Below are 26,244 nucleotides of genomic sequence, written 5' to 3' on the forward strand. Positions count from 1 at the left end.
CTCAATTATCCTCGGGGGCTTTAATCACCATTAGAAAAGGCAGCATGTTACTGCAGTGAGCAGTACAATTTTTTTTCCTCTTCTATTTCAGTCTGCCAAAATACTTTTCTGTGGGGTAAATCTAAGAACTATGTTTTTGCATACCTATGAAACCAGAATTTAAGAGGCAAGTATAGCCAGTATTTAACATAGTGTATAAATAAAGAAATAAGTAAAAAATATCACTTATCATATTTTAGATGTATAATAGAAATAATTAAACAGTCTTTACAGTACATCAACACACTATAGGGTTTTACTGTGCATCTTATACTATCTAGAGTAGAATAGTTGCTTGAATGTTCTGACAACTAATCTATTATGACTTACAGTAAATGTAGAAGAATATAGCCAAAGTTTCAAATATTTTGTAATACAACATGTTTAATGTTGGTTGTTCACGATTTGGCAATTACCTTAACAAGTACAATAAGAAATGATTCCAATTATGCTTATGAATCATGTTATTTTCTTGTCTGATTACTTGTTTTCCTTGCTTTAGACTACTGTTATTATGCTTGTAATGTCTTTACCCTTAATAAATAAACCTTTTGAAAAAATAAATATATATATGATAAAATTAGAATTCAGTTAATTGTTGCATTTCATGATTCAATACAACCAAGTATTCCACTGTGGTTTTTTTCCACTCCTTGACTATGCTGCTTGCTTACCTTTGTATCATCTGCAACTACTCTTCTAAGGTCCCTTTTCTGTTTTTGACTTTATGTAACCATTTTGTATTCTGCTTTAGCATGTTTCTATACATGCCACAAATGTAAAAAAAAAAAAAATTGTGTAGGGAATTTAGAGTAGTACCGAGGAGTGTAATCACATCAAGGATAGGGTTATTTATAAGGTCCACTGAATACCATCTCAATTTAAATGCTGGGCCCAGTGAGTTCAATTTTCATTGCTGTCGATTAGCAATACTTTTGTCATCTCTCTCTCCTTTGATGATCTCATCTGCCTCCTTTCTGGCAGCAGCTGCATTGAGCATAAAACACCAGACCCACAGCTACTCCAAGCTGGCTTTTAACAACAAGAGTACTCCTGCAGCACAGAAGCAAAAGTCTTTTCTAGAATCAGAAGAGGAAGGAGGTTCAGTTAAGATAGATAGTGAATGGCAGTAATGGTTGGCAAAAGCTAACCGTTTTAAGATTTTTACAGCGACTGGTTCATGTTTCGTGTCTATGCCTTCTGCTGTCTTTCCTTGCTCCAACAATCATCATCATCTATTTATTTATGTAGCGCCACTAATTCCGCAGCACCCTACAGAGAACTCATTCACATCAATTCCTGCCCCATTGGAGATTACAATCTAAATCCCCTAATTTACACACATACACAGACCAAGAGAGACTAAGGGCAATTTAATAGTAGCCAATTAACCTACCAGTATGTCTTTGAAGTGTGGAAGGAAACCGGAGCACCTGGAGGAACCCCACACAAACACAGGGAGAACATACAAACTCCACACAGATAAGGCCATGGTCGGGGATCAAACTCATGACCCCAGTGCTGTGAGGCAAAAGTGCTAACCACTAAGCCACCGTGCTGCCCACAGATGTTTAATACCACAATACAAGGCCACACTACTGTTAACTGCACAGAAATGCTAGTCGCCAATGCTTGCTTTATTATAGAGAGCTAAATAAAAAAAGAAAACACAACTTTAGTTTGTGAAACTACAAGTTTCAGCCAGCCCGGGCTGCCTTTAACAGTCTGGCCACGCAGGTGCTGGTAGATCTACATGCACCAGGGCACTTGGAGAACCACAAGTACCACCATGCCCTGACAACCTGGACTCGCTAGGACATGTAGTACCCCAAAGTAAAATGTTAAATAAAAGACAACACCCTTGTTATCAGCACATTGCTTTAATAAAAATATTAAAACCCAAAAAATTACAAAAAACTTTTTAAAACCACATTGATTTATTAAAAATAAAAACACCCCACATACTCACCAATCTGATGTTTTCATCTGTACTTCTGAGCTTGCAATTTAATAATTACTTGTAACCAAGTCCAGTAAAAACACTTATATTTCACAAAAGGTCAATAGAGTTGTCCTGAATACATTTGTATTACAAATATGTCTGTAGAGTTGTCCATAAATATTTTGTATTCCCAAATAGGTCCTGGAAAAAGTCTTCTTTGCTTCTGGTCCAAAGGACTTCCTTTTGTAATTCCAAATTTTCATGAAATTTCTTCTTTATTATTTAAATATATATTAAATTTAACAACATTAGCTAAGATTATATTTGCCATATGTTGGATGGCATCTGGGGCATCTAGTGTGAAAAACTGGATTACCCTTGTTCATGATGTTGGAATTAATTTAGTAGTTTAGTCAGATATGTTTGTTTTGTGCTGTATTTCGAACTTAAAATGTAATTTTAATAGAAAATACCGGATTAAAAAAATTTGCATTTTTTTTTAATTTAAGTTTTAGTCAGTTTGTATTGTATATCAACCTATTTATTTAATATTTTACATGTTTTGCCTTTGTAATGAAATGTAGTCAATTTCTAAAAGGGTTATGTTGTTTGCCTAGCTGAAACTGGTAGTCATCTGTCCTGTGTTTATGGTATGTTTCTTAAACCATCCCTTCACTGTAATCTTAATATCACGGACATAGCTATCCTTTGTTATAACTGTATGCTTTTACTGCAACAAGACGTAAATTGTGAGTATGCACTGTGTTTTTTCCCCTAATACTTTTTTTTCTTTTTTCTCTAGTGGCAGTCGACTTGGAGGGCTCGTTGCAGTTATATGTTTCTTTTATAATCATGGTGAAGTAAGTATGTTATGCTATCAAGATAGGCTAACGCAAGTTAAACACATGTATACTGACTTGAAACTACAAATCAGTACCAAATTTAAATTCTTTAAATTGGATATTGTTGAAATTCTCCTTAAACATTTTTATAGATCCATGGGGAGTCAATTTCTTCCTCGATCCAAGATTCCTTTTTGAGGATCGTAGTAAAAAACCTTTACTGTGCTCTAGGTAGTAACAGACTTAAATCACAGTGAGTTGGAACAGCTGGAAAAAAGTCAATCTAATTTTAAGAGTTGATTGCATGTATGCGTTTAAGGATGAGGAAGTTGCAAAGTGCAGTTCAGTTCACAGTTTGATGCAGCAATAAACAGTCTGTTAGCTAAAATCACTTTACATTTGGAATTCGGTGGCTCTTTGAAGGATCCTATGGATAGGAAGAACTAGTCAATTGTGACTATGATTTCAGTGTCCATGACACTCATTCTTTGAATAGACACTATACAGTCAGATGTTCAGCTGAATATTAGATAACACCTGCTTAAAAGCATTGAGGTTGTGCAAAGCAGAATTGAATTCATTTGTGATGCACCGTTGGAGAACATCACTATTTCAGCCAAGACTATGGGTTCAGCTGCCACAGCTATAAGGGTTATCTGGCTGCATCCATGGACAGCCAAATGCTTATTTAAATAATAAGTTGGCTGTGCTTTCCTTTGAAAGTTCTTTGCTGGGTTGAAACATTTCCCTACCTCTTCCAGGACATAAAGTTTCTGTGGGTGGCAGAATTACAGACTATGGACATATTAGATTCAACAACTTTGAGTTATGGATATTGTCAGAAAGTGATAAAAGAAAGATTTTCATTATGTTCTCAGGGAAGACTTCTTTGCCAAATCCAGGACACTCTTCTCCAGTGGAATTAGAAGCATTACGCATCAGTCTCTAAATGTTGCAGAAAGCGTAGGTAATTTCGCTTTTCCACTGGCCCATGTTAGTGCTTTTATTCCAGGCTCTTTCTGGTAAGAAAAACGTCAGGGGTTCTTTGAACTATCCTGGATCTAAGGCTACTCAATCAGCATGAACATGTGGGCAGCACGGTGGCTAAGTAGTTAGCACTTCTGCCTTACTGCGCTGGGGTCATGAATTCAATTCCCGACCATGGCCTTATCTGTGAGGAGTTTTTTATGTTCTCCCCGTGTTTACGTGGGATTCCCCCAGGTGCTCCGGTTTCCTCCCACACTCCAAAAACATGTTGGTAGGTTAATTGGCTGCTAACAAATTGACCCTAGTGTGTGTGTGTATTAGGAAATTTAGACTGTAAGCCCAAATGGGGCAGGGACTGATGTGAGTGAGTTCTCTGTGCAGCGCTGCAAAATTAGTTGCGCTATATAAATTAATGATGATGTACATGCAAGGCATTTACTTATGAAATCCTTTTTTCAATGCATTAGACGAAGGGGATTTTTTGAAATCCAGATGTCTATTTTTATATCCTAGTTGTAGCCCATTACCAGAGAATCCTTAGGTTCCTTGTGCTAGGCCAGTATTTCCTGTTTACTTGTCTTCCCTTTGTTCTCACTACATCCCCATGGATCTTTACCAGTTTTTAGCTACCCTTGTGGCATAGTTGAAGAAGCAGGGAATCTCTCTTTGGCTTTATTTAGACAAGAATGATTTGTGGACAAGGAAGTGACAGGGAAGTCAGAACACATTTTCAGAGTCAGGAGAGCTCAGGTAATATCATTTCTGCAGAAATGCTGCTGGATCAGATACAGAGCAAAAGATCACCTTATGCCCTCTCACCCAAAAATTTTTCATATGTACACCCCATGAAACAGGGCAATGTATCACTATCCAGTCTTTGGCATTCAAGCTACTGTCAACAAATTCCGATACAGACTGGTATTTTCCTCCTGGGAATGTTCTGTTCTGCCCTGCCATGGGTATTCATCATTGGGGCGAGGTGGTCACATGTGAAGCCTTCAGTTAGATTTACTCAATGGGATCATAAGCACACCTCTCTGGATTGAGTGATTTGGCTCCTGATATTTCCTAAGAGAGTATCTCAACTGGTGGTAAACTCATTCTGGAGCTGAGGGCAGTCTGGAATGCAATTATTAATTTTCATCCTCTTTTGCGAAACTGGCAAGAAAATATAACTTTTCGGTGGTCTACTGAACTGAATCCAGCCTTGGCCAATATCTCTGATGTTCTGGACTTTCTTCATGATGGCCTTAGCAAGGTCATGCTATTTCAATTCTGAAAGTTCAGGTGTCTACACTTACTCGAAACCAGATTAGCTTCACCAGAACTTATTCTCTTCACAGCTTGAGACAAATAAGAGTGACTAATTTGTCATCATGCCAAATCATTTGATATTGTTAATATTTTATCCTTGTGACTCATTGCAAGAGATTTCCCTCAAGTGCCTTACACTTAAGGTAGTGTTTCTTGTGGCAGTTACTTCTGCCCGTAGAGTTGGAGAATTTCATGCTTTATGGTACAAAGAGCTTTTTTTGAATGCCTATATGGATAAAGTTGTGATGAGGACTAATTCTGCAATCTTGCCTAAATTCATGTACTGCTCTCATATAAATCAAGAGATTATACTTCCGTCTTTCTGTCCACAACCAGCTGATGATATAACAAGGGAGTTACACACTTTGGATTAAGTCAGTCTATCTAGGTCTCAGAAATTCTCAAAATTCACTCCAAAATATCTGTAACAAATACTTGGGTATTTAGGTTTCAGGCCTCAACAGTGGATCTCTGCAAAGTAGCTGGATGGTCATCTATTCATACCTTTACCAAATATTATCAGCTTAATTGAAATTCTTCACACAATTATTTAATAAACTTGTTTTTGCTGCATGCACCAATTGGTTGTTATCTTTTCTGTGGGGATTTGTGGGTTGTAATAGTCAAAAATTGTGGAGCTATAATTTAACTCGAATCATGTGTTTGGAAGTACGCACTCTATTTAGGCTCTTTGTGTGAGCACTGAGAGATGCAATTAGTTGCTTTCAGGGAAACTATACTGTCAGAACAATGGTTCAGTGGTTAGCACTTCTGCATCACAGCAGAGCTTTATCTGCGTGGAGTTTATATGTTCTCCCAGTGTTTGCATGGATTTCCTCCAGGTGTTCCAGTTTCCTCCCAAACTCTAAAAACATACTTATGTCACGGGCACTAGGAGTCTTTACCCAGGGATCACCAGGTGATAGGCTTACCAGAGCAGTATAGGTGGTAATATGGTACTCTGGTAGCAGGGTGATCACGGAACAGGAAATAGCAGATGATGAGATGCTCAGGAAAGTCTATGACTAGCAGCACTGGCAATATGGAGGTAGTAATACACGAGGAACTGTATGGACAAAGGACACGTGAAGGTAGTCAGTGGTCTGCGGTAGCAAGTTGTACCACTGCTATAGTGAGGAGGAATGTCCAACAGAAACGAGGAGGTGATGAGAGTCAGCGGTCTGCGGATAGCAAGTTGTACCGCTGTCTGAGTGAAGGAATGGAATCCAAGTGGAGGTATCCGGGGAGTCAGTGGTCTGCGTTAGCAAGTTGTACCACTGCTATGTGAGAGGATACTGGAACAGGTGAAACTGTAAACAGGAGTCAGTGGTCTGCCACTAGCAAGTTGTACCACTGAATATATATGTGAGGAGGTGCACGGGGAGAGACTGCAACACAATATATACACGGGCACCTTGACTTTGATCCACAGTAATATGCACAATATAAATGTATAAATGACTGAACAACACTGCCAATATAGAAAGTCTCTTGAAGTAATCCAGCATGAGATAACACAGTCAATGATGGCAGTAGAGTCAGCAGATAGTACACTCCAGAGGAGAACCAACACAGTCCAGCAAGGTATGCAATACACAGCACAGTCAATGGGAAGTATGCATACCGTGGTTCAGGAGAAGGCAGTCAGACAGGAGTGCAGAGATACCTGAAGGGCAGGAGGCCAGCAGGATACAAGTCCCTGGATGGGTGAAGCGGGGGTCTAGCAGGTGCAGCGCACAGGTAGGTAGACCAGCAGGGAGCACAGGAAGGCGTGGAGAGCGGATCAGCAGTAGATGGATGAGTAGCGCTGAGAAGTAACAGCAGCGGGTCTCTGCGGGAACACGGAGGTAACCAATAGCAACCAGCAGGTGCAGTAACGATGGGACCCCGGAGCAGAGTTGAACTGGAACAGATGATCACGGAGAGTAGCGGGTAGCAATAGTGGCAGCAGACTCAAGGAAACACGGTAGAGTTGACAAGGACTGAAGACTGAAGCGCACAGAGGCAGCGGATAGGAATCAGCTAGCAGTCACGATGATGAAACACAGACGAGTTGCAGGTTGAAGACTGTAGTGCACGGAGGCAGCGGATAGGAATCAGCCAAACAGTCACGATGATGAAACACAGACGAGTTGCAGGTTGAAGCCTGTAGTGCACGGAGGCAGCGGATAGGAATCAGCTGGCAGTCACAATCATGAACAGGTGAGTGGATGTGGTTGAAGCCTGTAGTGCACGGAGGCAGCGGATAGGCATCAGCTAACAGTCCCAATGATAAATGGTAGAGTTGAAGTGATTAGAAGACTGTAGTGCACGGAGGCAGCGGATAGGAATCAGCTCACAGTCACGATGATACAGTAGATGGTAGAAGTGGTATGGGAACCACAGTAGTAGAAGTGGTTTGGAAACCACAGAGGTAGAAGTGGTTTGGAAACCACAGGAATCAGCTGGGCTGAATAAACGAGGAAACACAGGAACACCTTCAGAGACTCATGGGGAATGAGACTCCAAGATCAGGCAACGTGGTGTTGACCACAGGTGCTTAATATAGGGAGGTTGCCTGATCTGCCAATTAAGTTAAAGGAACATACACTGAAGGTTTGGAAAGGGCTGCGCATGCGCAGTCCCTCAGGATAGAGGACGTCCACGGTTCCTAATAGTCCGGGAAGAAGCACTCACAGTCCGGTGAGTGACAGTACCCCCCCTTTTAAAGGTGGGCACAGAACGCCTGGAACCGGGCTTGTCCGGATTTTTGGAATAAAACTTCTTCAGAAGGGCAGGAGCATTAAGATCTTCAGCTTTGATCCATGAACGCTCTTCAGGACCAAAGCCCTTCCAATGAACGAGGAAACGGAGGACTCCTCGCGAAATTTTTGCATCCAATACCTCAGTAATCTCGAAATCCTCCTCCTGATGAACTTGAACTGGCTGCGGTGCTGAGGGAGGAGTCGAGAAACGATTGATAATAAGAGGTTTGAGTAAGGACACATGGAAGGCATTGGAAATCCGAAGATTCTTAGGAAGAAGAAGTTTAACACATACTGGATTGATAACTTGAATGATCCTATATGGACCAATAAAACGAGGGGCGAATTTCATAGATGGAACCTTCAAACGAATATTTTTGGTAGATAACCAAACCCGATCTCCAATTTTTAGTGGTGGAATAGCCCGCCTCTTCTTATCTGCGAAAGACTTATATTTGTTAGATGTCTTCTTTAAACAGGTTTTGACCTGAGACCAGATATTTTTGAAGGTCTGACAAGCAGTCTCCACAGCAGGAACTTGGGTGGGTGGGAGGGCAGGAAATTCCGGAAAAGACGGATGGTGACCGTAAACCACAAAGAATGGAGTTTTGGATGATGACTCATGGTACATGTTGTTATGGGCGAATTCAGCCCAAGGGAGCAATTCTACCCAGTTGTCTTGGTTGGCTGAAGAGAACATCCTAATAAAAGTCTCAAGATCTTGATTGACTCGTTCCGTTTGTCCGTTAGATTGCGGATGGTAAGACGATGAGAGTGCTAATCGTATGCCCAAGGTTTTACAAAGGGCCCGCCAGAATCTGGAAACGAATTGTACTCCTCTATCTGACACAATCTCAGACGGACATCCATGGATGCGGAAGATTTCTTTAATGAAATGTTCAGCCAGAGTAGACGAGGAAGGTAAACCGGACAGAGGGACGAAATGAGCCATCTTCGAAAATCTGTCTACCACTACCCAAATAGTATTGTGATTCTTACTTGGTGGCAAATCAGTAATGAAATCCATACTAATATGGGTCCAAGGCTTGGACGGAATGGGTAGTGGTCGCAGCAACCCTGCTGGAGTTCTGCGGGAGGATTTGAACTGAGAACATAAATCACAGGAAGCAATAAACTCTTTGACGTCTCTCCTCATTGAAGGCCACCAGTAACTACGAGAGAGAATCTCAAAGGTCTTATGTTCACCGGCGTGTCCAGAAAAACGAGAGGCATGGAACCACGAAAGGATTTTCCGCCTCAGAGTAGGAGGCACGAGGGTCTTCCCAAATGGTAGCATTTTGGTGGATGAAGCAGCCAGAGAAATACATTTGGGGTCTAGAATAGCATGGTTGGGAACCTCTTCTACATCAGAGGACGTCACAAAAGCTCGAGATAGAGCGTCAGCTTTCTTGTTCTTAGCAGCTGGTTTGAAGGTTATAATTAATTCAAAACGGGAAAAGAAAAGAGACCATCTTGCTTGACGAGGGTTCAAGCATTGAGCAGATTGCAGATATGACAAGTTCTTATGATCCGTGAAGATCGTCACCGGATGGCGAGCTCCTTCCAACAAGTATCTCCATTCCTCTAATGCAGCTTTGATGGCCAGCAACTCCTTGTCCCCGATAGTATAGTTTTTCTCTGCGGGCAGAAGACCCCGAGAGTAGAAGGCACAAGGATGTAATTTTTGTTGCTCCGAGCGTTGGGAGAGAATAGCTCCTAAGCCCACATTAGAGGCATCTACTTCTAGGAAGAAGGGGAGTGTCACATCAGGTTGTCGCAGAATGGGAGCAGACGAGAAGGACTCTTTGAGGATTTGAAAGGCTTGGAGAGCCTCAGATGACCATTGCTTAGTATTAGCCCCTTTCCGAGTTAAGGCCACAATGGGAGATGCAATGGATGAGAAGTCTTGAATGAAGCGTCTATAGTAATTGGCAAAACCTAAAAAACGCTGGATGGCACGAAGAGTAGTTGGCTGAGGCCAATGTAGTACAGCATTTACTTTGTCTGGATCCATCTTCAGGCCAACTCCGGAAACTATATACCCCAAGAATGGAATCTGGGGTAACTCGAATGAACATTTCTCCAATTTACAGAACAACGAGTTTTTCCGTAGTCTGGAGAGGACCTCTGCCACATGTTGGTGATGAGAAGGCAGGTCCTGTGAGAAGATCAATATGTCGTCCAGGTAGACAACGACACATACATATAATAAGTCCCGAAAGATCTCATTGATGAAACCCTGGAAAACCGCGGGGGCATTACACAGCCCGAAGGGCATTACTAAATATTCGTAATGCCCATCTCTGGTGTTAAACGCGGTCTTCCATTCGTCACCGGAACGGATTCTAATTAAATTGTAGGCACCACGAAGATCCAACTTAGTAAATATCCGAGCTCCCTTGATGCGATCAAATAGCTCAGTGATCAGCGGAATGGGATACCGATTCTTGATAGTAATGGCGTTGAGTCCACGAAAATCTATACAAGGGCGTAATGATCCATCCTTCTTTTTGACGAAGAAGAACCCAGCTCCAGCGGGAGAGGTGGAAGGTCGAATGAACCCACGCTGGAGATTCTCCTGTATGTACTCAGATGTGGCTTGAGTTTCAGGTAACGAGAGAGGATAGACCCGACCCCTGGGAGGAGTCTTGCCAGGTAGAAGGTCGATCGGACAATCCCAAGAACGATGAGGAGGAAGACGTTCAGACTGAGCTTTATCAAACACATCGGCAAATGAAGCATACTGAGGAGGGAGTCCCGGGGAGGAAGATGAGATGGAAGATTGCTGTACTTTAAGAGGAATAACTTGAGAGAGACAACGATGGTGACATTCAGACCCCCAAGACGTAACTTGAGGGGTGCGCCAGTCAATCTGGGGAGAGTGACATTGAAGCCATGGAAGGCCTAAGACAATCGGACTTGTCGTAACTGGAAGAATTAAAAACGAAATTTCTTCATGGTGTAGTACACCAATCTGAAGGGTTACTGGAGACGTACTCTGGGTGATGAGACCATTGATGAGACGTGATCCATCTATAGCCGTCACAGTAATGGGTGTTTTTAAAGTGATCACTGGTAGGGACCATTGATTCACTAGTGATTTAGAAATGAAATTTCCTGCTGCTCCGGAATCAATCAATGCCTGTGACTCAAAGGATTTGGTAGCAAAGGAAATCGTAACATCGAAAGCGCAGACTTTAGATTTCATAGACAATGGAGAGGACTCCAGGGACCCTAACTTCACCTCTCCAGAACTAGTTAGGGCCTGGCATTTCCCGATTTCTTAGGGCAAGAACTGAGCATATGTGTGGAATCAGCACAATAGATACAGAGTCTATTCTTTACTCTTCGTTTCCTCTCTTCTAAAGATAATTTGGAACGTCCTATCTCCATGGGAATCACAGAAGGTGAAACTGGACGAAATTGAGGGTTTAAACGAAGAGGTGCTTTAGCAGAAGTTGTTTTCTCAGATTCTCTTTCACGAAATCTCATGTCTACACGATGGCAAAGAGAGATCAAATCTTCTAGTGACGAAGGAAGCTCTTGGGTAGTCAGTGCATCTTTAATTTTATCGGAGAGCCCCTGCCAGAAGGCGGCAACTAATGCTTCAGTATTCCACTGAAGTTCAGAGGCTAAGATCCTAAATTGAATGACATACTGTCCTACTGTATGGGAGCCTTGTCGCAAACGAAGAATGCTGGAAGCAGCGGAGGTCACACGACCTGGTTCATCGAACACACTTCGGAACGTGGAAATGAATTTGGCACTATCTTGTAGAATTGGATCGTTTCTTTCCCACAGAGGGGAGGCCCAAGCCAGGGCTTGTCCAGAAAACAATGAGATAAGATAGGCCACTCTGGAACGATGGGTAGAAAAATTTTGAGGTTGGAGTTCAAAATGGACTGAACATTGGTTAAGGAAACCTCTACAAGTTTTGGGGTCCCCGTCATATTTTGACGGAGTAGGCAGGTGAAGCGTAGGAGCTGTAGACACCTGGGATGGCACTGGGGAAACGGAGGAAAGCACAGGAGCTTCAATACTAGCTGTAACAGTCTGTCCAGATGTTCCTTGGGAGGTTAACGATTGGTAACATTGAAGTAACAGCTGTTGGCGAGCATCCTGTTGCTCCACACGGCTGACCAGATGCTGCAGCATCTCTTTAGCGGTAGGTTCCGTATCTGGGTCTGTCATGGCCTGATCTTACTGTCACGGGCACTAGGAGTCTTTACCCAGGGATCACCAGGTGATAGGCTTACCAGAGCAGTATAGGTGGTAATATGGTACTCTGGTAGCAGGGTGATCACGGAACAGGAAATAGCAGATGATGAGATGCTCAGGAAAGTCTATGACTAGCAGCACTGGCAATATGGAGGTAGTAATACACGAGGAACTGTATGGACAAAGGACACGTGAAGGTAGTCAGTGGTCTGCGGTAGCAAGTTGTACCACTGCTATAGTGAGGAGGAATGTCCAACAGAAACGAGGAGGTGATGAGAGTCAGCGGTCTGCGGATAGCAAGTTGTACCGCTGTCTGAGTGAAGGAATGGAATCCAAGTGGAGGTATCCGGGGAGTCAGTGGTCTGCGTTAGCAAGTTGTACCACTGCTATGTGAGAGGATACTGGAACAGGTGAAACTGTAAACAGGAGTCAGTGGTCTGCCACTAGCAAGTTGTACCACTGAATATATATGTGAGGAGGTGCACGGGGAGAGACTGCAACACAATATATACACGGGCACCTTGACTTTGATCCACAGTAATATGCACAATATAAATGTATAAATGACTGAACAACACTGCCAATATAGAAAGTCTCTTGAAGTAATCCAGCATGAGATAACACAGTCAATGATGGCAGTAGAGTCAGCAGATAGTACACTCCAGAGGAGAACCAACACAGTCCAGCAAGGTATGCAATACACAGCACAGTCAATGGGAAGTATGCATACCGTGGTTCAGGAGAAGGCAGTCAGACAGGAGTGCAGAGATACCTGAAGGGCAGGAGGCCAGCAGGATACAAGTCCCTGGATGGGTGAAGCGGGGGTCTAGCAGGTGCAGCGCACAGGTAGGTAGACCAGCAGGGAGCACAGGAAGGCGTGGAGAGCGGATCAGCAGTAGATGGATGAGTAGCGCTGAGAAGTAACAGCAGCGGGTCTCTGCGGGAACACGGAGGTAACCAATAGCAACCAGCAGGTGCAGTAACGATGGGACCCCGGAGCAGAGTTGAACTGGAACAGATGATCACGGAGAGTAGCGGGTAGCAATAGTGGCAGCAGACTCAAGGAAACACGGTAGAGTTGACAAGGACTGAAGACTGAAGCGCACAGAGGCAGCGGATAGGAATCAGCTAGCAGTCACGATGATGAAACACAGACGAGTTGCAGGTTGAAGACTGTAGTGCACGGAGGCAGCGGATAGGAATCAGCCAAACAGTCACGATGATGAAACACAGACGAGTTGCAGGTTGAAGCCTGTAGTGCACGGAGGCAGCGGATAGGAATCAGCTGGCAGTCACAATCATGAACAGGTGAGTGGATGTGGTTGAAGCCTGTAGTGCACGGAGGCAGCGGATAGGCATCAGCTAACAGTCCCAATGATAAATGGTAGAGTTGAAGTGATTAGAAGACTGTAGTGCACGGAGGCAGCGGATAGGAATCAGCTCACAGTCACGATGATACAGTAGATGGTAGAAGTGGTATGGGAACCACAGTAGTAGAAGTGGTTTGGAAACCACAGAGGTAGAAGTGGTTTGGAAACCACAGGAATCAGCTGGGCTGAATAAACGAGGAAACACAGGAACACCTTCAGAGACTCATGGGGAATGAGACTCCAAGATCAGGCAACGTGGTGTTGACCACAGGTGCTTAATATAGGGAGGTTGCCTGATCTGCCAATTAAGTTAAAGGAACATACACTGAAGGTTTGGAAAGGGCTGCGCATGCGCAGTCCCTCAGGATAGAGGACGTCCACGGTTCCTAATAGTCCGGGAAGAAGCACTCACAGTCCGGTGAGTGACAACTTAATCGTCTGCGTGCGTGTTTCAGGGAACTTAGACAGCATGCTCCACTATGAAAAAGACAGGGACTGTTGTGAATGACAGGATGGAGCCCTGGTGTCTTGTTTAGGTGGCAGAAGCTACTCCAGTGATAGGACATAGCCCACACCAAAAGTTCTTTAAAGATTCACTCTACCTCTCTAGATGCAAAAAGTTATCTCATAGTTTGTGTGGATGTAAATAACCTGCTGGATACTGGCATAGTGTCAAATAATAACACAGGTAAATTAATTCTTGATATCAGATTTCTACATATCTAGCTGATTAACTCACAAATTGGGTCATAATCCTGACTTATAGCTCCACTTTAAAATGTCACTGCTAGTCTAAGTGTTTGAGATAGATCATTGTGGCAGATGATGTGTGGGAAATGCATTGTTTTAAATGCTAAAATTCTATGTGATTTTTTTTTTCTATTGCACATTTCTAGACACATTTAGTGTATAATTAAATGCATATAAACTTTATTTTCTAGAGCACGCGAGTAATGTGGACTCCACCTCTACGTGAAAGCTTTTCATATCCATTCCTTGTTCTTCAGATGTTTCTTTTGACGTACATCCTAAGGTACTAATCTTCACAAATTTTATAATCAAACTGGGTGGATTACAATTATAGTAACAATTATCTCTTCAGCACTGGATGTACAAAATAAATGTAACTCGGAGTAATAACACTAAATGCTCAATGCTTTCTTTTAGTTTTTCTCCTTTTCATAGATTTCTTCGAAATTATAACACAATCATTTAATAAAAGACAGTCTTGATATTTTTACACTCTACAACCAAGCATTTTATGACATACTGGTCATATTCTTTAGTTTAAATGTAAATGCTAATATTATGTGTTTAATATCTATTAATATAGAACAACTTTTTCACATGACTAAACACACTCATGGGCAAAATGAATAGATCAATCATTGAAACATGGTTTTTACATGTTTTTTTTTTTTTCTATTTATCTTTATTTTTTGCATCTTTTCCTTATGTGTATGGTTTATCAAACTTCCTTGTTGTAAATCTTGTGGCCTCTAGGAATAGATAACTAACAGGTAATAAATTAGTTTTGTGGTAAAAATTCAGGTGTCTTGTCCATCAGATATGAGAGCCCTTAGATCATTTTTCCTATTTATTAATTGTTTTAATCACTTTTTAATTTCATTTCTTCTTAAAATGGTTTTTCGTTTCTTTTTAAGGACTCCAAATATTGGTAGAAGAAGCCTGATTGCACTTTGTGTTTCCAATGTCTTTTTTATGCTCCCTTGGCAATTTGCCCAGTTTGTTCTTCTAACACAGGTAACCTTTACAAAAATTATGTCTTGTGCAGCAAACAAAGCAAATGTTGTCTTTGAATCACTGCTTTTTAGCAAATAAGCGTACAAATACAAGTTACCATACTCCTTCTGTTCAAAGGAAACTTCTTGGCAGTTTCACATTATTAAATTGTACACATGTAACAGTCTTCTTCTTTTTAGCGGTAAGAAACTAATTCTGATCTAAGAGAGCTGTTTATGCTCTTCTATAGGTTACCTTGTTTTTGCCAGGGAAAGAAAAGTAAAAGCCTGCAGAAGCATTTGTATATCCCTCGGTTAACAATTTCAGCTCCCAACACAACACCAATAGTGACATTCATATTTATGACTTCTTGTGGGTGTTTGCTTATTTTTCTCAAACTGCAAAATACCTGCATTATGGCCCGTAGTCAATGGCAAAAAGAATGCCAAGAATGATCTCAAATTGCAAATAATAAATGGGTGTATGTTTATTTTCTTACTGACTTCTGGTGAACAACCCCCCGCCCCCCCCAGCCGAATCCTCTCATGTAGTGATTGATTATGGTGCCTGGTACACTATAAATCAATCATACCTTGCTATTAAGCTTTAGACTTCTATTCTTTTATCTCCTTTGTGGAGTAATTTAAGACAAAATCTGAACTCCTGCATACTTTTGAAAAGGTAGTGTTGAAGGGATTGGGGATAATAGAGTATTAAATTTATTTTAAGTGCACATCACAGAGTGAGGCATGTACAGTTCTGATGGGTGTGCTGTAGCTTGTTAAAAGTATTGAGTTTATCTGTTATGAGCTATCCATTAACTACAGCCAATTGATCTATTTGAAATGCTGGACAGGTGCTCAATATTCAGCAGCTATCATCCTAGGCTGTGAGATGTTACTCTTTTTTGTGAAATCATGCACATGGTAAGTTTTATGCAACCTACAGAGTGCCTCCAGGTTGTTTTACATAGGAATACAAAGTATTTTAACCTTTTTGTATGGCCTTCACCAATAGTAAATACAAGTCTGTTTAAGGCAAACAGAATAGAGGCACAGAGCAAAGCAAACGGGTCAAATTTTTGCACCTGATTTTATCTAGAATCGTATATGTGAGTCTTAATACGTATATGTTGTAATTAGAGTTTTTCCAAACTTTGCAATATGCTACATATGTTTAGTTAAGATACAGAATTTTATATATAGTTATTAGCGGCACATAGTGAGCCTTACTGCTTTACTTGGATATATTTAATATTTTTTGGATAGGCAATCAAAGGGCTTCACTTTAAAATTTTCAGCCCTTAAATGGTTTTTGATTTAATGGTTTTGCAGAATCAAAGACTCAAGGAATACATAATGGCACCATTACTTTGCTCCTAGTCGCAGGCATAATATTTTTCCCAGAGACGGAATTCACAGTGAAAATGCTTCAAAATATGACCACGTATGCAGCAATTTGACTGGTCAATTTGGACCTTTTTCCCACCAAATTGCTACATATATGTACCTACAATGACCAGCAATCCCAAACAGCATCTGATTTTGTTTTCCAATCACCATTTGACCAATTTTAATCAGTTGATGAGTACGTGTACTTATTATTCTGTCACTCTGCATCACCAAAATGTGTGTGTCTATCCTATTTGAACACTGATGTTGGTAACCAATTAGAATAAAAATCTGGTCGGCCAAGGAGTGTGACCACATCTGTGACCACATGTATTGACTGCTTATTTGTTCAAGAATTTCATTTTGGAGCTCATCCATGACATGAATTATTCTATATATACCGTGTATATGTGTGTGTGTGTGTGTGTGTGTGTGTGTGTGTGTATGTATATATATGTGTGTATATATATATATATATATATATATATATATATATATATATATATATATATATATATATATATATATATATATAAAAGACAAAAAGAGAAGCGCCACGCATAGTGTATTAAATGACCAACAATTAGTCTTCTCAATGTGGCAAACAAGTGAATTGGCCTCGTACCAAAAGACAAATAATAAACAGCTTATCTGTAATTAGATTCCCGACATCCTATATAGACTCCTTGATGTCCAGTCCTTATGGTTCCAGAAGTTCAGATCACTATGGACTCAGAGCAAAACTATTATGGTGTAGTATGCCAAATAAGGCTACCAACAATTCCTCAAAACTGGGTACCAACATAAGCTCATATCAATATGATCCATAAAAGTGTTTAATTACAAAGATAAAATCATTAATATATATAAAATGCGCCCGTACATAGTATATAACAAATATAGGCTTGTCTGCAGTCTTTCCTGATGGTAATCACGGATCTCTCAAAACCACCTGGCCGGGGTAGATATGGTGATCCACGGAAAAAACACAGAAAACGCCTTGTCCCCCTCAACGCGTTTCGTCACTCGACTTTTTCAAGAGGATTCCGGGTATGTAGTATGTTATGTTAGTCCAAATGTCCAGTTTATATGGTCCCACAAGGCACAAACACCTGTAAATGTCATTATCCAAAGATCCGGCCGGACTGAGCGATATGACATCACTTCCGGTAACGGACCCTACATCACTTCCGATATCGGAAGATCTATCACTTAACAGTGTAAAACCTTTTTTCCATTATTAAATATATATTGCTTCCACATTATAGCTATATCATAACTTGTTGATGTGCAACACTAAAAAAATAATAACTTTCTCGAAAAAACGAGCCTCCTTATACTTATCAACAAAAACATTCATATATCATATTCTCGTCCTCATTTTTGAACAGTGGAGAGCGCCATTTTCTAGTGGATTATATCCCTTAACCATACAGAAGCCATTTTCAAATAGATCCCCTCCTTATTAGTGAGGCATTATAGCAATATATACTGATATCTATAAACATCAGTTCATATACAATCCAACCAAGAATTGACAACAGTTCAAATTACATACATAAATTACATATAAAAGATGTATAACATCCTATATATAATATAAAATATATCTTCACATATCCGTTATCATCAATTCGTATACAATCCAACCAAGAATTAACAGCAGATCAAAGTACATACATAAATTACATCTAAAAGATGTATAACATCCTATATATAGTATAGAATATACCTACACATATCAATTAATATATAAAAAAACTTGCAAGGTACATAATCCCCCTATCGAATAAACATGTGGAAAAAAGAGACAGAAAAAAACAACAATTAGTATTCCAAATTATGTCATATAAAGGCAGCTAGCTCAAAGGCTTCATTTAATCCCCTTGGTGCAAGTGTATCCAGTTTATAGATCCAAAACATCTCTCTACGTGATAATTTATTGGCCAAATCTCCACCTCTAGGGCCCAGGGAGACTTGTTCTATGGCCTTAAATTTAAGCCCCTTTGGATCCGCATTATGATGTTTATTAAAATGTCTAGGAATAGAGTGTATATCCAATTTATTTTTAATTGATCTCACATGTTCCTGGATTCGTAATTTGATATTCCTCTTAGTTTTCCCAATATACTTTAGGCCACATGGGCATTTAAGCATATATATAACAGATGAAACTAAACAATTCATATGTGATTGGATTTTGAACTCCTGTTTATTACCAGAGACTGTAAATATCTTATTCGGTCCATCCACAAATTTACATACATTACATTTAGTGCATTTATAAAAACCATTGGGATGCTTTAGAAAGTTATTAATTTTATCCTCACAACCCACACTTTTCAGATTACTAGGTGCCACCATGTCTTTTAAATTCCTAGATTTCCGAAAAACAATCTCAGGTTTTTTCGGCATTGTAGAACCGAAAACGGGGTCTGCACAAATCAGGTTCCAATATTTATTAAGAACATGTCTTACTTTTTTTCCCCCATCCCATATTCAGTAATAAAAGGGATCATATACTCTTTCTTTTCCCCCTCTTTATATTTTAGAAGATCGTTTCGCTCAATATCATTAGTTCTTTTTAATGCCTCAGAGATAATAGACTCAGGGTATTTACGTTCTCTAAATCTTTCAACATAGACCTCAGTTTGTTCTTTACATACATTCTTGTCACAGCAGTTACGTTTAATTCTACTAAATTGAGACAGCGGAATTTTATTTTTCCATTTTCTCATATGGTTGCTCCCATAGTGTATATAGCTGTTAGTATCGACATTTTTAATAAAAGTTTTAGTTTCTATTCTATCTTCCTTAACTTCCAGAACCAAATCTAAGAATTCAACACTTGTCTCGTTAATGGAAGAGGTAAAATTAAGATTAAATTGATTATCATTTATATATTGAAGAAAGTTTTGGAAGAGATCCAAAGACCCATCCCAAATAATTAAAATATCGTCAATATATCTATGATATAAGATGAGAGATTTCGAAAAGGCATTCTCCACAAAGATAGATTCCTCCTCCCATTTGCCCATGTACAGGTTAGCCAGAGAAGGTGCAAAAGTGGTGCCCATGGCTGTCCCGCATAATTGTAAATAAAAAGCTCCCAAAAATTTAAAATAATTATGGGACAAAATAAACAAGACTAGATTACATAAAAAAGTTTTATGCACCACATCCAGATCTACATCATTTTCCAAGAACGTCTAAAGTAACCCATTTATAACCTTGTTTCCAATCCACTGTTGCCAAAATTTGTAATAGAGAGGTGGTATCTTTTAGAAATGCCGGTAGTTTCCCCACATATTTCTTTAGAAAAAAGTCCACATATTGGGAAGCAGATGATGTAAGAGAATTGATCCCCACTATAATTGTTTTTTGAGGAGCTGCCTGCTGCGTAAATCTGTATGTTTTTACATTTATATTGTGTATGAGGTACACACATACACATAAAAATTATTGTCACAAATTTGGTGTTTTTCTAATAATGCACTAAGCGCCTTTTGCTTATTATTTTTCTATATATATATATATATATATATATATATATATATATATATGTATAATAGTAGACAAAGTTATAGTTGCATATTACAGTATTGAAGAAATTATCACATGTCACAGAGTAAATACCTGACATTATTATTGAGTGTACATATTTTAACATGTGTGAACATTTCATGTTGTATACATTTGCATACAGGAACACATGATTGACACCAACTTGGCATTCATTGGTCTTGGTGATGTGAGGTTTGCATGCAGCTGCTCAGCCATGGAAACCCATTGCATTAAGCTCCTGATGCACAGTTTTTGTGCTTACATTAATGCCAGTGGAAGTTCGGAACTCTTCAACTATGAAATTAGCAGAGCTGTCATATGCCGGGTCTTCGTTCTGGCCCACCCCCATCTCCTTTGCGGGTCTGCACATGCGCAGACCCAATCTCCTTGAATTCCTATGATAATCTCTTATTGGTCTCCAATTAGGTCTCCTACTATTTAAAGCACCTCCTCTCATTACTCAGTGCCTGCTGTTTAGGTTACTGACCTGTTTAGGAGGTGGATGTGTTCTTACTCTCACCTCGTGTCCACAGACCATTGTACCTGTCAGCATTTTTGTGTCTTCAGCTTCACTGCACGCAGACTATTGCACCAGGCAGCATTCCACTATTATCAGTATCACAGTCCGCAGCTTATTGCACCTGCCTCCTGTGGTACCAGTTTCACCCACCGCAGACTTATACATCTTCCACGATACCAGTGGTTACTACTCTGCAGTCCGTAGACTATTCCTCCTCCCACCACTCCAGTGGTATCGGCCGTGTGGGCTGCAGACTATCATATCTTCCACCATTCCAGTGGTATCTTTTCTACCGTCAGCAGGTCATCACACCCTAAACCAAACCGGTACTATTAGCCTGGCCTCCTTCCTGCAAGTCTCGCCAAGAACTCTTGAAGAGGGTCGCAACCTGCATAGTGGAGGCAGCTGAACCCAAACCTTCTTGCGAACATCCTTGGAGAAGACCATCCGCTACGTTAGACTCTGCACTTCTGAAAGGAGGAGCGTCAAACTTGGCAGATCAGCCTCCAAGTATGCTAGGCTCTATGACAAGAGCGTTGGCGACTTTTACGCACTATGCACCATAGCAATCCTCTCTGTGATTTTACATGGTCTTCCGCTGAGTTTCTGTTGTTCCTAAACGCTTCCACTTTCTAATAATATCACTTACAGTTGACCGTGGAATATCCAGCAGGGATGAAATTTCACAAACTGTCTTATTGTAAAGGTGGTATCCTATCACAGTACCATGCCTTGAAGTCACTGAGGTCTTCAGAACAAGACACTTTGTATCACGAATGTTCGGAAATGGAGACTGCATGGCTAGGTGCTTGATTTTATACACCTCTGGAAACAATTATTGAATTGAGGGGTTTCAAATCACACCTAACAGGTGTGGCTAAATACTTTTGTCCATATAGTGTATATACCAAGCTTATCCCTGGCTCGCTGTGACTATTCATTGTGCCATTTACTTTAATTTTTCTTGGGGAAGAGATAGCCTCTTCTTCAGTCTTGGCTGCACCAAACACACAGTATAGAAAGTGCTAAGAGGACTATCATCATCATCATCAACATTTATTTATTTATATAGTTCCAGCAGATTCCATAGTGCTTTAAAATTGGGAACAAACAGTAATTAAACAATACTGGGTAATGCATAGATACGTAGAGGTAAGAAGGCCCTGCTCATCCACTTAGCAAAACGAATGTCATAAAACATACCTATCTTGTTTCAAAACTGTTGAGGGGTATAAATGTAGTAGTTCTATTTCCGGGTACCCCAATTGTTGTGTAAATTAAACTAAATGCTCCTCATCACGAGTGGTTGAATTATTGAACAGTCACAAAATATATGTATACTTTTCTCCTATTTGGTTACTGTTTCGCCAGCAGAATTTCAGTAAAAATAATTCTAACATTTATATTTTTTTAAATTGATTACATTTTTTTTATTTTCTCAAAAAGGCACAAACACAAAAAACACAGGAGACAAATACAGTACACAAATATATTATATTGCTCATCAGTAACATTAGCTCAGTTAATAAAATACACATACATAGTATGTTTATAGCATGATCCATAAGCAAGGCCCAACATATATAACAAAAAGAGAGAAGAAAAAATAACACTTGCCACAGTAGCATATTATGAATACAAATCAATACTCAGTGAATTGAAAAAAAGGACCTAATAATGCACAGGACAGACCAGTCAGAAGAATATCACACCCACCCTCTCTAGTGAAAGAACTATTCTGGAGTCGTCCGGTCATCCGACTTTGCTCGGTACCTGAAGTATACCATCTGGACCATATTTTATGATATTTCACTTTTACTTTCCACAAGTGTAAATATATATTTTGTGTTGCATAGTAGCATTGACTAGTGCTCTTCATTTACAGAATTCCAGTGGACAGGAAGCAAGTCATGCCCGAGCAATCACCAGTTTAGCAAATGTCATGAGATTAAAAATATAAGTGGATATATATTTGCTAGTAATACCTTCTAAAGAAATGCCATATAAACACCAGTTAGCACCCACTGAAGAGGCCAAAGGAACTGTGTTAAAAACACAATCCAAAACCTCCATCCAAAAACCCTTCACTACCGGACAGTCCCTCAATAAATGCCAGAAATCACCCACAAAGGAGTGACATTTTGGACCTAAGGGACTACTCTGACTCATCCGAAATAGACCAGTGGGCGTATGGTTGACCCTATGTAGTATAAACAAATTAATCTGTTGATAGCGGAGTCAAGAAGTGGCAGGACAAACATTTTTAATCACCTTCAGCCACTGGAGATGATCTTTACTCGCATGTGATTTTAGATAGTCACTTCAGATCCCTGCAAAGCTGTTCCAACAGGGGCTCTATCCTCCTATTAAGATTCTTAATATCAAGGACTCGTTTGCCTTACAGGCATCCCAGAGGACTGGAGGGGATGACTTTACACTATTGTCATTAAAAAAAAATCTTCCACTTAGAAATAAGGTCTATTCCAATCCCCATTTAGTCCAACCAGACCAGATTTAATTTCCAGATCTTTACACCCCTATCACTAGTCAAGTCAATAAACATAATAATCGGTAAATGCCTCTGGGAAGATATTTAACTGAAATACCACACAGAATTAACAAAGAAGACAAAGCCAAGTTTATCTGCGACATGGTATGGTAAGATGTAGATTAACAAGAAAATTATTGTAATCCAGATTTCTAAGTCTCCACACATCAACAAGGCCCATCTAATCAATCTGGCGAGAGAAGGAGGTAGTGCGTTGTAGAAGGGGCATACTGACCTCACGCCACTTATCCAGCCCTGTTTGAAGAACGTTGTTAAAATCTCCCAGGCACACCACCGGAATAGCCGGTGAGAGTGCCATAACCATAGCAGCTTTCCTTAAAACGTCATCATTATAAGGAGGTGGTACGTAAACTGCCAGTATAACAAGAGGGCAGAAAAAAAATTAACTGCCCTAACACACACATAACGCCCATATGGGTCAATCTGCACATATTCCAAGGTAAAAGAGATTTTTTTGACTAAGACCGAGTCTCCCGTGAGGTTTAAACAACAAAGTTGAGCATTCCGTAGTGTTGTCCAGCTTTGAAAATATGATTGACATTTCTTGCCTAGTTGAGAAACATTTATATGGTAGCATGGTTTAGCCTTCCTGGCCTTGTTTATCAGAGTCAGTAATGGACTTGGAGACAGAAGATGGTACCTGGCCATACTTAGCAACAGAGGTGGAAGGTTGACGAGCATAACGTTCAAGTTTGGCCACAGCGTGCGCCCCTGTGTGCGTCCCTGTGTACCTATCATTTTCTATTTTATTTTGAAGTGCAACTTGTATGATTAGAAATTAATCTTTTATACTTGCTCTGCTTTATGCTCATATTTTATGCTGTTTGCTTTATATTGCTATCTATCCAAAATCTGAAGCGTCTAACAAATAAACTATAATGATGAGTTAGGGGATTAACTGAACTGGATTGTGTTCTTTATTGTAATTAAATACACAGTAACACATACAACTATCTAATTAGTCTTGGTTGTGTGTATTGTTTGTTTATACTATATGTACATTTCTAGTTTTGTGTTTATCTTCTTTTTCAGATTGCCTCACTTTTTGCTATATATCTTGTCGGCTACCTAGACTCCGAGAAATTTTTGAATATATTGTATACTCACATAGTAAGTTGTTTTTTTTTTATGCATTTCTGTTATATTGTCTTTTTCAACATACTTATTTTCAAATACTGTAAAACAGAAAGTTTTAATATATCATCAAGGAATATACATTGTTCACTGAAAAATATGTTCTACTAAATGATGATCTACCACATGTTAATCTAGAAAAAAGTGTGGTAAATCAGAGCAAGGTTGTACATAGCAATTCCAATCTTTAATCATATATTAAATTATCAGCCTCTTAACCACATAAAATGGATGATTAAATCAGTATCTATTGATAAAGTTGACATGAGGTCACTGGGCAATTTGTTGGGGGAAAAAAAGAAAACTGTTTTGGTGATGTTCCTTTCGCTTCCTATATATATAAGTTATGATTACTTTTTAGTAAAGGACATTTATTTTGTAAGATTTTCATACAAACATAAAGATTTATTACACAGGCTGAATATATGTCTGTTTCAAACATCACTTTTGTTTTGGTTGGAATATAATAAGAAAAACCTAAAAAAGGTCACTTTAATGGGGTCAGGCATTCTTGAGATCTGAGGAGCCCCCTGTTATGATGTGCTGCTGCTCAGCCCGTTTCTCTTTTTTGCTGGCAGTGTGTGTCTCAAGAAGGACCATAGTGGCAGGAGAGAGGAGTGCGCCATGATGTGTTCCGCACTCTTCTCACTTTTGTTGTTTTCACCTTTTATTTTAATGCCAGATCCAAGTTTAGTAGCCTATGTGGACCAGGATTTACATACGATATTAAATTAATATCCTTTAAAGTGCTCAAAGGATTATGTTTGCAAGATACAACTTGACCATAAACTATCCATGGTAATATCACTAGAGTATTTTGACTCTTGTATGCAAACACATCTATTTATGTCTAAATTACTTTTTTGTTATATATATATATATATATATATATATATATATATATATATATATATATATCAGCAATAACTAAGATATTATTGAGTATGAGATATGGAAAGAAGTACAGTTGAAAAAATGTATATTATAGGAACAGATACTGGATCATATTCATAGTTGCAATGTTTCCTCCTTTCTATTCAATTCCTGAAGCATGTTTCTCTTTCTCTTGGAACACTATCACTTTACCTGTTCTGAAGCAAAACAACTTTTCACTCATAGCATGGCAGCATTTTTCTGCATAAGCCATTATTATCTAAAATAGAAGCAGGTCTCCAAATTCTATTGTTTGCACAGGGTTGGCAAGAATTGAAGGTAATTTAAATTCTAATGAAACAAAGCTTTTTTGAAAGATTATTAGGTTCAGAGTATTATACATATGCTAATTGGTTTCACTTCTTACTGCAATGTAACATGTTTTGAGCAGAAATGTTAAATTATCATGCAACCATGGAACTAATCTTTTTAAAATAATTAAAGTCTAAATTAAGTTAATTAACTTTTCACTGAGCACTTTATGCATTCTGAGAACATTTTGTTTTATTATGAATAACAGTTCTTATTGTTACGATTATCATGTATTTATATAGCACTGTTTAGAGTATATGTACTGATTCACATACGATCCTGACCCATTGGAGCTTACAATATTCATTTGTCAGTGGCCAGTTAACCTACCAGAATGTTTTTGGACTGTGGAAGGAAACCCACACAAAAATGGGGAGAACCTAAAAACTCCACACGGATTCTGCCCTGGGCAGAATCAAACTCATGACCCCAGTGTTGTGAGGCAGCAGTGCTCATCACCTTGCCACTGTACTGCCATTTGTTACCGCTTTCTTTATTTTTCCTGTTTTGCCATGTACTCTGGGCTCAGTTTGATTGCTATAATAATTCTTAACAATTTCAAATCCATTCTTGCTCAGACTTAACTCGTTTTGTTGATTACCTCAGCATATTTGTATCTAAC

The 26,244-nt window shown here is 39.5% G+C and overlaps 1 protein-coding gene across 1 annotated transcript in view; it reads left to right on the plus strand.

The window, feature by feature from the left end:
- Positions 1-26,244, plus strand: part of DPY19L1 (dpy-19 like C-mannosyltransferase 1) — a 153,224-nt gene that overhangs the window by 53,959 nt on the left and 73,021 nt on the right. The window contains exons 7-10 of the mRNA XM_075212580.1: positions 2,784-2,841; positions 14,398-14,489; positions 15,121-15,220; positions 24,276-24,353. Coding sequence (XP_075068681.1) covers positions 2,784-2,841; positions 14,398-14,489; positions 15,121-15,220; positions 24,276-24,353 — 328 coding nt within the window. The remainder of the gene's footprint in view (positions 1-2,783; positions 2,842-14,397; positions 14,490-15,120; positions 15,221-24,275; positions 24,354-26,244) is intronic.

Source organism: Mixophyes fleayi, chromosome 5 (assembly GCF_038048845.1).
Source record: "Mixophyes fleayi isolate aMixFle1 chromosome 5, aMixFle1.hap1, whole genome shotgun sequence".
NCBI classification, from domain to species: Eukaryota; Metazoa; Chordata; class Amphibia; order Anura; family Limnodynastidae; genus Mixophyes; species Mixophyes fleayi.